This window comes from Toxotes jaculatrix, chromosome 18 (genome assembly GCF_017976425.1).
Source record: "Toxotes jaculatrix isolate fToxJac2 chromosome 18, fToxJac2.pri, whole genome shotgun sequence".
NCBI lineage: Eukaryota > Metazoa > Chordata > Actinopteri > Toxotidae > Toxotes > Toxotes jaculatrix.
The window spans coordinates 18671545-18684238 of record NC_054411.1 but is presented as its reverse complement, the minus strand read 5'-3'; the positions used below and the strand labels follow the sequence as shown (position 1 = coordinate 18684238).

At 39.9% G+C, this 12694-nt stretch overlaps 2 protein-coding genes across 3 annotated transcripts; one reads left to right on the top strand and one right to left on the bottom strand.

Annotated features, from left to right (window-relative positions):
* Positions 1–239: 239 nt before the first annotated feature.
* Positions 240–4284, bottom strand: LOC121198577 (deoxyribonuclease-1-like). 2 transcript variants are annotated; one of them, XM_041062825.1, is made up of 9 exons: positions 4202–4284; positions 2962–3100; positions 2571–2659; positions 2309–2389; positions 1756–1871; positions 1423–1535; positions 1178–1332; positions 1011–1104; positions 240–450 (listed from the first exon to the last, which is right to left on the bottom strand). In XM_041062825.1, the coding sequence occupies exons 2-9, from the start codon at positions 3097–3099 to the stop codon at positions 400–402; spliced, it is 837 nt and encodes a 278-aa protein (XP_040918759.1). In that variant the 5' UTR covers position 3100; positions 4202–4284; the 3' UTR covers positions 240–399. The 2 variants fall into 2 exon arrangements, with proteins under 2 accessions (XP_040918759.1, XP_040918760.1); XM_041062826.1 differs by having other exon boundaries at positions 240–454; positions 1015–1104.
* Positions 4285–5712: 1428 nt separating this feature from the next.
* On the top strand, positions 5713–12339 carry nat15 (N-acetyltransferase 15 (GCN5-related, putative)). Its single transcript, XM_041063480.1, has 7 exons — positions 5713–5911; positions 7044–7159; positions 7559–7688; positions 8359–8455; positions 8685–8919; positions 9118–9283; positions 9408–12339. The coding sequence occupies exons 2-6, from the start codon at positions 7050–7052 to the stop codon at positions 9272–9274; spliced, it is 729 nt and encodes a 242-aa protein (XP_040919414.1). The 5' UTR covers positions 5713–5911; positions 7044–7049; the 3' UTR covers positions 9275–9283; positions 9408–12339.
* Positions 12340–12694: the final 355 nt, after the last annotated feature.

The window sequence follows — 12694 nt, the reverse complement described above, 5'->3', positions numbered from 1 at the left end:
TCCATCACTGAAACCTTTGTTGCTTCCTAATATAATAAAGATGATTGGACTTTTATTTGCCATCTCGAAACAATGAAAAATGACAACAGCAGTGCATCCTTTCAGAGTCATTGTCCCAGTTATTAGAAAGCAGTTTCCAAAACCTAAAAATATCTGAGTAAATATTCAGAAGAGGCTTTTTGTCATGTACCTCACATTTTATCAGCTTCAATAAGAGAATAAACTTTTTCTCTCATGTCTGTTCCAAGAAACCAGTTTGCAATGACATAGTTTGGCAGATTTGTTTATTTTGGTCTTTTAATTCTTGGCTTTGTGGTTGGAAATAATTCCAACACTGAATTAACATTTTGTAGATTCAGCCTGGAGACCTGTAGAGTGGATGGTTCAGGCAGCACAAGTCTATCCACTCAGCTCCACCTCCACAGGGAAATGGTCACTGACAGCCAATGCCTGAGTGAGACAGAAAACACACTGGCTGCAGATGAACAGTCATTTTTAATCAGGAAGCTCCTTATTGTGTTATTAAGTTTCCATTTAGTGAGGGCTACTTTTTTTCTTAGACAGGACCAGTAACTTTCCTGTGTCTTTGCCAGTTGCTTGGCAACCGTTCAGGGGTAAGAACTAGTCCAGCACATAACCCTCATCAAAATGGCTGATTGTTGTTTTACACTTTTTTTAATAAATGAAAGTTATTAATTAGTGACCTATAGAGATAGGACAGAACCAGGCCTAGCTGTTTCTCCACATTTCCAGATGCTAAGCTAAGCCTCATGTTTACAGTAATTTGTGCATTTTCCCAAAATGTTGAACAAGAACAGTTTCTTCAAAGATTAACTCAACACCAAGGTGATGAGCAGTGTTTCACTTCTTGTTCAGTCAGTCTCACCTTTACCTATGATGGTGTGGTCAGTGCATGGTGACATCACTGCTGTATAATATTCAGCTATTGAGCCTTTTTGTACCTTGTAACTGAAGTGAATTGCATAATAATTAATTTTTTTTTTTGTTACCAGTTTCTGGTCGAGACCCAGGTTCAACATGTAGTTGTAAACTTCAGCACTGTCGTGCACTACTCCCTTCAGCATGTCAGTGGTGACCACAATCCTGCAAATGCAGAATAAGAGGTGTAATTAAGAGGTGTGATTAAGTGTGTGTGTGTGTGTGTGTGTGTGTGTACCTGTCATAAGGGCAGTTAGTGTGTGACACTGTGGTGTCAGCCTCATTGGGGATCAGCCAGTGGAAACTCTTATCTGTGAAGAGGCGGATCTTCTGCCAGTCAGAGTTTGACACATAACTGCAGCCTGCGTTGAAGTCACCCAGCAGAACGATGTCCTGCAGGGACACATTTTACAAATTTTCACTAAATAATCATTTTTTTGTTTTTTGTGTGTGGGTATCTGTAAACGAGAGCAGAGTATTCACATTGGTGTTCCAGCGAGTGCGGACATCAGCCACCACATCATAGAGAGCATTGACTTCCTGCACTGCGTAGTCTGGAGAGGTGTGCTGGGGGATCAGAACGAAGTTCTTCACAGCTACGAAACAGGAGGGAGGAAGGAGTGAGTGGAGAGAGGGAGGCTTGAAGGAGGAGCTGTAGACTATTTTGACATTTTTGTATTGGAGCTTTTAGTTAGGAAAAGAATCTGAGGTGTTATTCCTCCACTGGTGTGTGAGTAGAATTAACCTGATGTGAGTTTTGTTGGTATTTAAAAAATCAGCTTTACCGTGCATTTGCCACACTCATTCAGAGCCTACCAGTGTATTTGGAGGAGAACATGACAACAAAAGGCTCTCTGCTGAAGGTGTCTGTCCCACAGGGCTCACAGCCGTCGTCGTAGGTGTAGTTTTTAACCACAGACACTGTGTGTTCCCTGGAAAACAAAGACTCTTAATCACATCTGTTTTATGGTGGCTGAGAATTAATTTATAGTGGTTAAAATTAGCTGCCGCTGGTCCAGATTCCACTAAAACATGCATCACTACTAAAAATCTTGTGAGGTCATATTTAACAATATCACTCTGACATTATACTGTACTTCAAGTGCACATACAGTATAATGTATATGCTTTTGTGCTTTTACTTAGGTAGTATTTTGAATGCATCATTGTAGGATCCTCTTGTTTCCTGCCACTGCTCACAATAAGAACAAATACAAATTAAATATAAATACTATAATACTATAATTAATACTATAACTTTAAAGCTGAATGTTTCTGTTTTCGTTCTCTCTCGTGAGATCTCTGTAAAGGATTTCTACAAAAGACAATGTTACAGTTGTAATGGCTTTGCTTTTGCCTCTTTGTGTACCTGTAGAGGAAGAGATATCTCTCCTTATAGGAGCTGCGACCCAGAGGCTCGCTTATGATGTAGCTGTACTGAGGAGAACCTCTAGGAAAATACACACAGAGACATATATTGATAAGGAGCATTGTTTTGTTTACCTTATATCATGCTGTGTTTATGAGCCTTTAACAAAGTTAAAAAATAAAACGTCACCATATTTTTGCCCTTATGCCTGCATGTAATAATCTGTTATGTGTGAATATGCTTTTTATGAGGTGTGTCTAACTTGTTGACATGCTCCATGAGTTTTTTGGTTGCTGACAGATCGCTGTCTCTGACTTCCTGGATCAGAATGATGTCATATCGGTGGACAATCTGTAACACAGCCATAAAACACAAAACATCACATATCTGATGAAAGTTCTTGTGGCTCAGTCTTTTTGTATTACATTATGAACCAGCATACCCTGTGCTTTTCCAGTGTAGTTCCATCATTTGCTCAGTAACAGTGACACTCCACTAACAGACCTTTGTAAAGTCTGAGGAAATTTGAAAACTAGTGGTCCATTACCAGTCAAGGAGGGACTAAAGAAAAGGTGCTATTGGAGTATGATGAGATACAGTCTAGGACAAAAAGGAATACTGGATGCAAAATACAAAAGCGTGGCGTTTCAGACCGTGCTGATGATGTCCATCAGAGTGGTGTTGGAGGCTTTCTTGTCTCCAAATGTCTTGATGTTGAAGGCTCCCAGCAGCAGAGAGGCAGACAGCTGCAGCAGGGTCAGAAAGAGACCCAGAGCACAAACCAAACGCATCCTGGGCCAAAGAGGTCAAATGTGTGCATTCACAAATATTTCCTCCTTGTTTTAAAGAAATACTCTGGCCAAACACATACTGTACACATCCCACTTGAGATGACTGGTTATCATTAGACCAAACTCTAATGCACAGGGTTTCTATAAAAAGTTATGTGTATTAGAGAATCAACAAGTATTTACCCTTATAAAAAAACAAATGCAGATGTGCAAATGCAGAGTATATGACCTAATACACGTCTTCCATCTTCATTGCTAAGTGCTTGGTCATGGTGGGAATTGTTGGGTCTCTGCAAATAATATTATAAAGAGTACAGTCTAGCTCTGAGTGAAAAAAAATACCAGAAAGGCTGTTGATGGTGATCAGGATTACTGAGTCAGCAGACTGTTCCAAATGTTTTGATTACACGGAATGTATGTAGTTAAATGTACCGTTGTATGATCAGTCACATGACCATGAAAGCGTCCCTACCTTCTCTCTCTCCTTCTGTATTGTGGGAGTGAGAGACGGACAAAACACCTGCAGCAGTGGACACGTGACAATGTGATCCCAGTTTCTGGCACTTTAACTACAACTTAGTGTTTGATGATGCTTTTGGCAGAGCCATGATTCATGTTGGTATGCTGGGTAAAATATTACTCAGTTGGAGAATATATTATCCTGTTACCCTGGCTGCCTTATTGGAGCTGGTGTGCAAATTATTGTTGGGCAACGGAGGGAAGCAGCAGTTTGGTTAATCTTGCATTCGCTTTTCCGGTGTGTTACATGTTGTCAGCCAGAGTAAAACCATATACAGTGTTAGTGTATCAACATTTGACCATTAAGTACCTTTTTTTTTTACTTTAAGGAAACATGGCAGTGTGGAAAGAACATGGAAATCATGAAGCAGACACTATCAGCCTGGATTACAGGTGATGTGTACAGTGCAGCAAAGCTTGTTTTCAATAACAAACAGGTTTATAGTAACAATTCATCTAGATCACTGTAACTGCAACAAAAAGTCAACAAACTTGCTCATCATCTCTCACAGTGTAAGTGTTGTTCTGCTCAGCTTGAATCTGGTGTTTGTGCATTAAAGAGGAGTCAGAGGTTCATAGCTACCTGCTTCAGAAGTAGGCCTGTTGTTAGCAGAGCACAGAGATTTACTTGTGTGAGTCCCCGAAGGCTCCAGTACAATACATGAGCAGAACCACTGATAGCGTCCCGTGAGGTTTTTATTTACCTGCAAGTGCATGTGACTGGGCCAGGCTGGGGAGGAGTGAAGAGAGGAGGCGTGTTGTGGATGGGGTACAAGGTTTTCAGGTGGTGTAACATGGCAGCCATGTCGGAGGTCCTTGACTTTGGGGTTAAATTGTCTCAGAGGATTGTTTGGATTCTCAGGATTTGTAGGCTGCAATGTGACAGTCTCAGTGGAGATTTGTCCTCTGCCTTTGAGTGAATCTTTTTTTTTTTTTTTTTTACCACAATCTAGAAAATCCACTAAATAAGTTTGGGCCCAGTTTTAGCTCAGCTAAAACTTTCTAAACAATCATTTCTAACCTTTTAAGAAAATCTCCTCTGTCCTGTTCTGGCACTGCTAGCTGCATGGCTATGAATGGCAATGTATTTTAGTCAGGTGGTCCAACACTTTGGTCAAATGTCTCCACAACTATTGGTCTATCGCCACGACATAATTTTGATGATGCTTAGCTTTATATATGTGTGCGTGTGCGTGTGTGTGTGTGTATGTATATATATATATAAATATAAATATATAAATATATAAAAATATATTTAAAAAAAAAAAAAGCTAATTCAACTAATTAAAGAGGACACACCTCTTGAACTTCAGAGTGCAGATGATCAATAGAGACTATTTATAACTATTGTGTTTGCAGTAGCAGTGAGAAGGCAACAGATGGCGTGAATATGTGATAACGAGAGCTGATTTCAGGTCATGTGTGATGGAAACTTTCTGCTCTTTTGAGCCACATTCACATGGTTTTTGTGCCAAAATGAAATTTTTTCCATTAAAAAAGACAAACGTTTGCTGCCACGAAGTCTTCAGACATTTAAACTGTGCCAATTCTCTTACTTCAACAAAAATGAGGCCACGGGGTGACGTTACTTTCTGATTTGTTGAGTGAATATCTTGATGGCATCAGCTGGAAGAAATGCCAGGTGGCAGCACACAGAAAATGAACCTGCTTGACATTATAATGTTTGAAAGATTTATTTACCTGTTAATGGAAGGTGCTGGATCATGCCCTCCTAAATGAATGTGTTTGCATGTGCATTAGTAACTGTTTTTCAGTCTTGTTCTGTCTTTGATAATATTTGGGGAATTGCATTCACATGGAACGCAGAACATGGAAACTAAAAAACCTGGTTATTCATATCCCTGTAACATGATCATAATGGTATTCAGGTTTCTGATCATGCAGCGGCAGGTGTGTCTTGATTTATTGTTAGGTAGTTCTTTGAGGTAAATGGGCTAAGTGAGTGAATTCTTTTGTCTGCAGTTCACACTTTAGTCCAGTAGGTGGCAGTAAACCAATAGAATGTTTGATACTCAGCGACTGATGGGTAGAAGAAATCGCTTGAGAGTGACGCTGCTACAAACAGGAAGAAAACATCCAGCTGTTATCCAAGCCGCGGGAGCTCTGGCTAGCTTAGCAGTCTGTGTTGCACTGGCACAGTAATGAAACGGCTTTGAGGGTCGGGAATAAACCGGTGTGTTATCATGCTGTATCCGGAGTAGTGACTGTATCCACTGATACACAGGGAATATAACTCTCCTCGACTTTCCTCCGGTCCGAGTGTTGAAACAAGGTACGTTAGCTTAGCGACAGACCGTTAGCTAGCGCTAGCTAATGTTAGTGTATAGCTAGTTAGCAGACAGCTGTCACACTCGTAAGAGCTGCTGTGCCAGGTCTCCGCGTTTTGTATTATTGTTTTATAATTTTAATGGTATGCAGACATGTGGTTAAACCTACTGAAGGAAGGTGTAGCACAGGTGCTATTCATATAAGCAGTAGCAGAGTTCGACAACATGAGCTACTGTGAATCCAATGAGAGATGTCTGCTACAGTCTGCGGTATAAGATGCAGAAAGTAATAAATTATGTGTTTTTTGTAGAAAAATGTCATGTAGTCAGCAGAAGTAATAAACCGAAGCGTGTTGTTTTGAAAAGTCAGCTCGCTAGCATGTGACACACAAATTGATAATGAAAATAACCGTGGTTTACAGCCCTACTAGTTCAAAATAGAGTCAGTGCAGATTAAGGCTGCAGCTGTTGATTATAACAAAAGTGAAAGTTGTCTGCACAGTTTCCCAGAATCCAAGGTAGAATCATCCAATTTCTACTTTCTAATCATCTTTACTCAGTCTTCTATGATATTAAACTAAATATTTATGTATTGGTTAAACAAAACAAGTAAAATTAATATGTTAACTTTGGGGTTTGCGAAATTGTGATGAGCTTTTTTTTTCCTAGCCTGTTTTGAACCTCATAAATAAGTTTTTAATGTATAAAATAATAAATCAGATTAATTGAAAATCGATATAATCATTAATTGCAGCCCTATAAATGATTTATTGATCATTTAAATAATTAATAGTCTGTTGATTTAGGACTCGATTAATCAACTAATCATCACTGGTTTATTCCTGAATCACTGCAGCATGAAACTTTCAGATTTGTATTTATTTATTTATTATTCTACCTTTTTCATAAATCACAGCTTTTGTGACATGTGTTAAATATCTCCGGTTAACAGTACTGGTTTAAATGTTTTGATTCATTTTAATACTCATAAAAGATTTAATGTCACAAAATTGCAAATTGAGTGTTTCTGAAAACAGCCATATATTCTTGAATGTCACGTACTCCGTCCATGTAGGTTGGAGTTACTGACACTGTGACTCACCAAAACCTTTCTGTGCTCTCTGTTGATCCGTGCAGGTGTGAATGAGTGACGTGGTGCCTCCCACAGCTCTCAGTGAAGTCCAGCTCCGCTTCCTCTGCCACGATGACATAGAGAATGTCAAACTGCTCTGTGGTGATTGGTTCCCAATCGAGTAAGAATCATATTTATGTTTGTTTTTTGTTGATGTTTTTTTAATTGTGTTAGTGAGGGGTCAAATTTGAACCTAGTATTGAATTTGTAAATTAAATTTGTGCCCTTTCAAATCCATTGTTGAATATTTGTACATACTTGAAGTGGAAAACAGATAAAGGAACAATGATAAACACATACATGTGTCTATGATGAAACTAGAACCATCACCTTGAGCACCTCCTACATACCGTTATTTCTAAAATACATTATTTGTATTTTACTTCGGTTTATTGCTAATCTCCACTTTTGTTTGACTTTTATTGTAAAGAATCCTATTATTTTGCTAACGTCAGGAGTCATTTAGGGGTCCTCTACATGCCCGTGTGTGAATGTTAATCTGTCTGACCTTGGACTCCAGGTACCCAGACTCATGGTATCAGGACATCACCTCCAACAAGAAGTTCTTCTCCCTCGCTGCCACCTTCAGAGGAGGCATCGTGGGAATGATTGTGGCTGAGATCAAAGGCCGGACCAAAGTACACAAAGAGGTATGGTTGTTTAGCCCTGTTATACAGTCACTCGCAAACACAAAGGCTGTCATGAACTTTATTTTTTCAAGTTGTACTGTGCAGAGACGGCGCCACTCAGTGTGTTGTGAGTGCAGATTATCCACTCTCACTCAGCTGCTATTTGGAAATGTCATAAGTGGAGCACTGACATAGTAGAGTCCATTTTTAGTCTCCTGCTAATTAGATGTACCACATGCCCTTGACTGACTGTACTGTTATGAAATACTGGAGCTGAATTTATTTCGCTGGACTGGTATCAGGAATCTGATCCTCACGCTTTAGGCTTTAGCTTTTATGAACTGTTGACTCGGTTGATTGAGCCCCTGGTGTTAAAACTTAATTTCCTTTTGGAACTGTATTTGCATTTTGGAAACTGCGTCCCCAGTGGGTCATTTGCCTAGGCAAAGATGAGGACAGTGAAATGGGCCAGTCCCAGAGGGAGAATCAGAGCATGATCAGAAACACCAGAGTACCGAGCTGAAAGTTATATTTTTTTTAATTCACTACTGGATATAGTTTTCATTTCAAAGTTCATCGTTGATGCTAAAAAAATATGTTTAATGTTCATAGAGAATGATGGGTCTTAATACATAATTGTCACTCTGTCTTTCTGTGTGTGTTTCTATGTGTCTCTGTGTGTGTCTGTTAGGATGGAGACATCCTGGCCTCCAGTTTCCCTGTGGACACACAGGTAGCCTACATCCTCAGCCTGGGAGTGGTCAAAGAGTTCAGGAAACATGGCATAGGTACAGCTCCGTGTCCCAGCTGGCTCTACTAACACACACAGACTTAGCGTAGTCACTCTGGAGGACATCACACTGACTGACATTCAGTCCCTTATCCTACAGACATGACATGAGGCAAAAATACTGTGTAAAGTAAAAGACACAGGGACGAGATTTGTTATTTTAGTTTGTCCCTGCTGATTTGTCATGTCACTCACTCATTATGTTCTTTCTCCTTCCAACCATGTAGGCTCCCTACTGCTGGACAGTTTGAAGGAGCACATCTCAACGACAGCCCAGGACCACTGTAAGGCAATCTACCTGCACGTCCTCACCACCAACAACACTGCCATTCACTTCTATGAGAACAGGGACTTCAGGCAGCACCACTACCTGCCCTACTACTACTCCATACGAGGAGTCCTCAAAGATGGATTCACATATGTGCTCTACATCAATGGAGGTCATCCACCCTGGACAATATTATATCCTTTTGTTTTGAAGCAGGCAGAGAAGTCACATATAATTTATGTTTCACTCGTACTGGCTCTGATGAGTAGAATCTATAACATCTGAGACGACGACAGTGTCGTGCTCAGATCTTTGTATCTTCACAGACATGTCAGCAAGGTAAACCACAAATAAATGTGTTGTTTTCATGTTTCCTTAACGTTTTGTCCCACTGACTACATCCAGCACATTGGTTCGACCCTGGCCAGCCTGAGCCCCTGCTCCATCCCACAGAGGTTGTACCGACAGGCCCAGTCCCTGCTGCGCTCTCTGCTGCCCTGGTCCAACATCGCTTCCAAGACTGGTATACAGTACAGCAGAACAATGTGACACAACACGGTGGGTCGGAGTTGTGGTGACAGGAGCTATACCTTTTCTGTTCAAGCCTTGTCTATCGATGGGTGACTTGATTTTGTCTTTCTCTCTCTCTCTCTCTCTCTCTCTCTCTGTCTCTCTCTCTCAGGAGCGCAGGTGTTCCGTCTTTTCATCGGTCTTCCCCTGTACACACCAAGATGTACACACACACACGCACTCACATTCTCGATCACGTATGGCTTTCCACACCCTGTGTATAACGCAGGACTCAGGTTCGACCTGTATTTGACCGTTCACATAGCAGAATATTACTCCAGATTCAGTACACATTCGGCACTGTTCACACGAGATCCGGGTTTGAAGCTGTAGCTCTGTACCCCACTGCTAAACAGGGTTATTGCACTGCAACATCATTAAAAGTGCAATGATATATTTACACTGACAGACAGTGTGATCTGGTAAAACCATAGGATTTCTTTTCAGTGGTTCAGTTAGTGTAATATCCCGTATATATATAGTCCTCTATCCCATAGTTACTGTAGTGACCTGTGTTTGGCCGGTCATACCAAAGCTGAGCAGTGTACGAGCCGCTTTCAACCCAGGTCATTGTTCTGTTGTGAAAGGGGTTTAACACACACACACACACACACACTGGGAACCCTACAGAGACTAAAGGTTCAAACCCTGTCCATCTTTCTGTCTCCCCACATCCTTTTCACTACTGTCACAGAGACTATGTATACTGTTTGTATATTATATATACTAAGCTAATATATAAATTTCTTTCAATATGTATGTCTGTTCTATGCTGTCAGTAGGCCTAGTTGGAAGGTAACCCATCCATTTCCCTATTTGAAAAAAGGCTGAATCCAGAGTCAATTCCAGTTTGTAAAATAGACACATTTAAATTGGACTGTGAATTTAGCTGTGTTGGTAGGCTAGTAGGGTAGAGAGCTAATTTTACACAGGAAGCTTTGAGATACAATGTAGATGGGTAATACAGTATATTCACTAGCAGCTGGAGTTGTCGAAAAGGAATCTTCTGCAAATCCATGAAATTACCTGATTTTCTGTGTGCAATAATTGGACTGGACACTGTACTGCTGTCATCTGTACAGAAACATATGAACATGTTATGCTACTCATTCAGTACCTACTGCAACACAAACATTTTATAGTCACCTCACCAGTTATGCAGTACAGTTAAGTCTGAGCAGAACGGCCTCTCTACATCATTTCAAAATGTTGCCCATGTATAATTCATACAAGAGTAAGGGAGAGTTTCTCGAGTCCTTATTTTATAGGTTTTAAATGGTGACTGGCTGCAGCCCTGTCTTTCTGCTCTTTGGCTGTACAATTGCTGCTAATGTCGAGCAAAGTCCATTTGTTTGTCCAGATTTTAAAAATATGGCCCAGATTAGATTTTTATGTCAGCCTGTAGAGGAGATAAGAAGAAACACAACCCAAAACCCAAACGTCATACATCTTGTGTGCCTGAGTGCATGCAGGTGTGTATGTCTGTATGTGAGTATATATGTACATATAAGCACATATATATGCATACAGGGTCTGAAATTAGCACCTTGTAAGTGCCAAATGTTGGTGAGATCTGTCTGTGGAAGACAAAAGTAGTAAAGTTCATCCAACATGTTGACTGGTAGCTTTGTGAATTGTACTCTCTCTTAATTTTATTGCGTTCTGTTGCACTTCATAACGAATTAGAAACCTGATCCGATGTTTCAGTCAGTGAGCAAATCTTAGATTTTATACATGACACAGCACTGAAAAAAAAAGCTGAAAAAAGGCGACTGTGAAAAATGTGCATTCATTTTTTTAGAAAGTGTCTCAGTTTTCCAGCCCTGGACGGGTGACTGAATTTCAGACATTGTGTATGCAATAAATTTGTTTGATTTGATTGATTGTAAAGACTGAGTCAGTCTGACTGCCCCTGCTGTATCACTATTTTACATTGTTCTAATATTTTCATTGTGGTTATCATATTACATTGATATAAACCTGAGCCTGGTTTTCATTCACAGTATGTCATGGTTTCAGTTGTTTGTCTTAGTGGCGCTCCAGTGATTTAGTAATGCACTTATAAAAATGTGGTGGGACTTGAGACAAATTTTAAAGAAGGAATGACAGCAGAAACACAGATATCCTGATATCCATACCTTGTATGGGTCAATCTTCAAAACAGAGGCTGTCCCTTTAAAAAAAAATCTAGTTTAAAACCTTCACGAGATAAACCTGGTGACGTTATCAAGATTATGATCATAAACCACTGACTGCTGCTGCCATGAACAAAGGGAAAAAGACATCACAAGGTCTAAAGTTGTACTCCAGTTTAAAATATTGGACATCATTAGGTGCAAAGTTACAGCTGAAATCTAAAGCATATTTAAAGTTAAAGTCTCTTTAACTTTATTTGCAAAGGATCCAAGATCATCATCAATGCACAGTCATCATGAAGCAGAGCAAAGGTATCTTCGAGAAACTGTACTGTTTATGTCACAAGGACTTAATGGAAAGAAATGATCAACTACATTGATCCTGAGCTCCACGTTTGACCTATGAAGAGAAAGGCAGGAGCAGGTGATGAGAGCAGGTGTTTTTATCCAGCACACTGTTGTAGCCATGTTAAATGTCATGTTAGGGTGGGACAGAATGGATTCTGTCTTCTTCATTTTGCAGGAAGAAACAACAAGACAAGAAAAACTGGTGATTGTGTGCATGAAACATTTAAATAAGATTATTGTTATGAGTGGTGTATAGGTATTCACTGGATAGTTTTATCTTGCAGCTGCTCTTCTGAAGTTTTCCACAGTTTCATATACTGTATATTATTTTTGAATCATTCTCAGTTTCAGAGTTCTCTTCATTGCTTTGTAACACATCACAATACCAGACCAGTTTTATAGATGATGGATGCTTTTTGGAATTCAGCCTAACATGATCCTTCTTTGTGGCAGTGTCGTCATAATGAATACGTCACTTCACTTTAAAGTCTTTGTCATGTGGTGGTTTCTTTTTTCTTTCTTTGTGTGTGTGTGTGTGTCTGATTTGAACATTTTGTACTCCCGCTGTCTCCTTCCTAAGGCAATATATGACTATATATGTTCTGCTCTGTTCCTGCCTCTGCTGTCTTTGATTTGTACACTCATCATGGGCTGTACAGAAGGGATCAGGAGTCTGTGGTGTGGATAAAATAGTTGTTCTAGTATTATTTAAGCTGCAGTATTGGAGCTGGGCTTTGTGTTTCATCAGCACTGCATTACACACATAAAATTCAGAGTTAACAGTGTAACCACAGAATGCATTCAGTGTCAATCCAGCAAAAACTGCATTATACAGAAATTGGTTCTCATCCCTTTCAGCTATAAAAAAAAGTCCTGTTATGTCTCCCTCTGCTGAATGTGAGGAGGTGCTTTATGG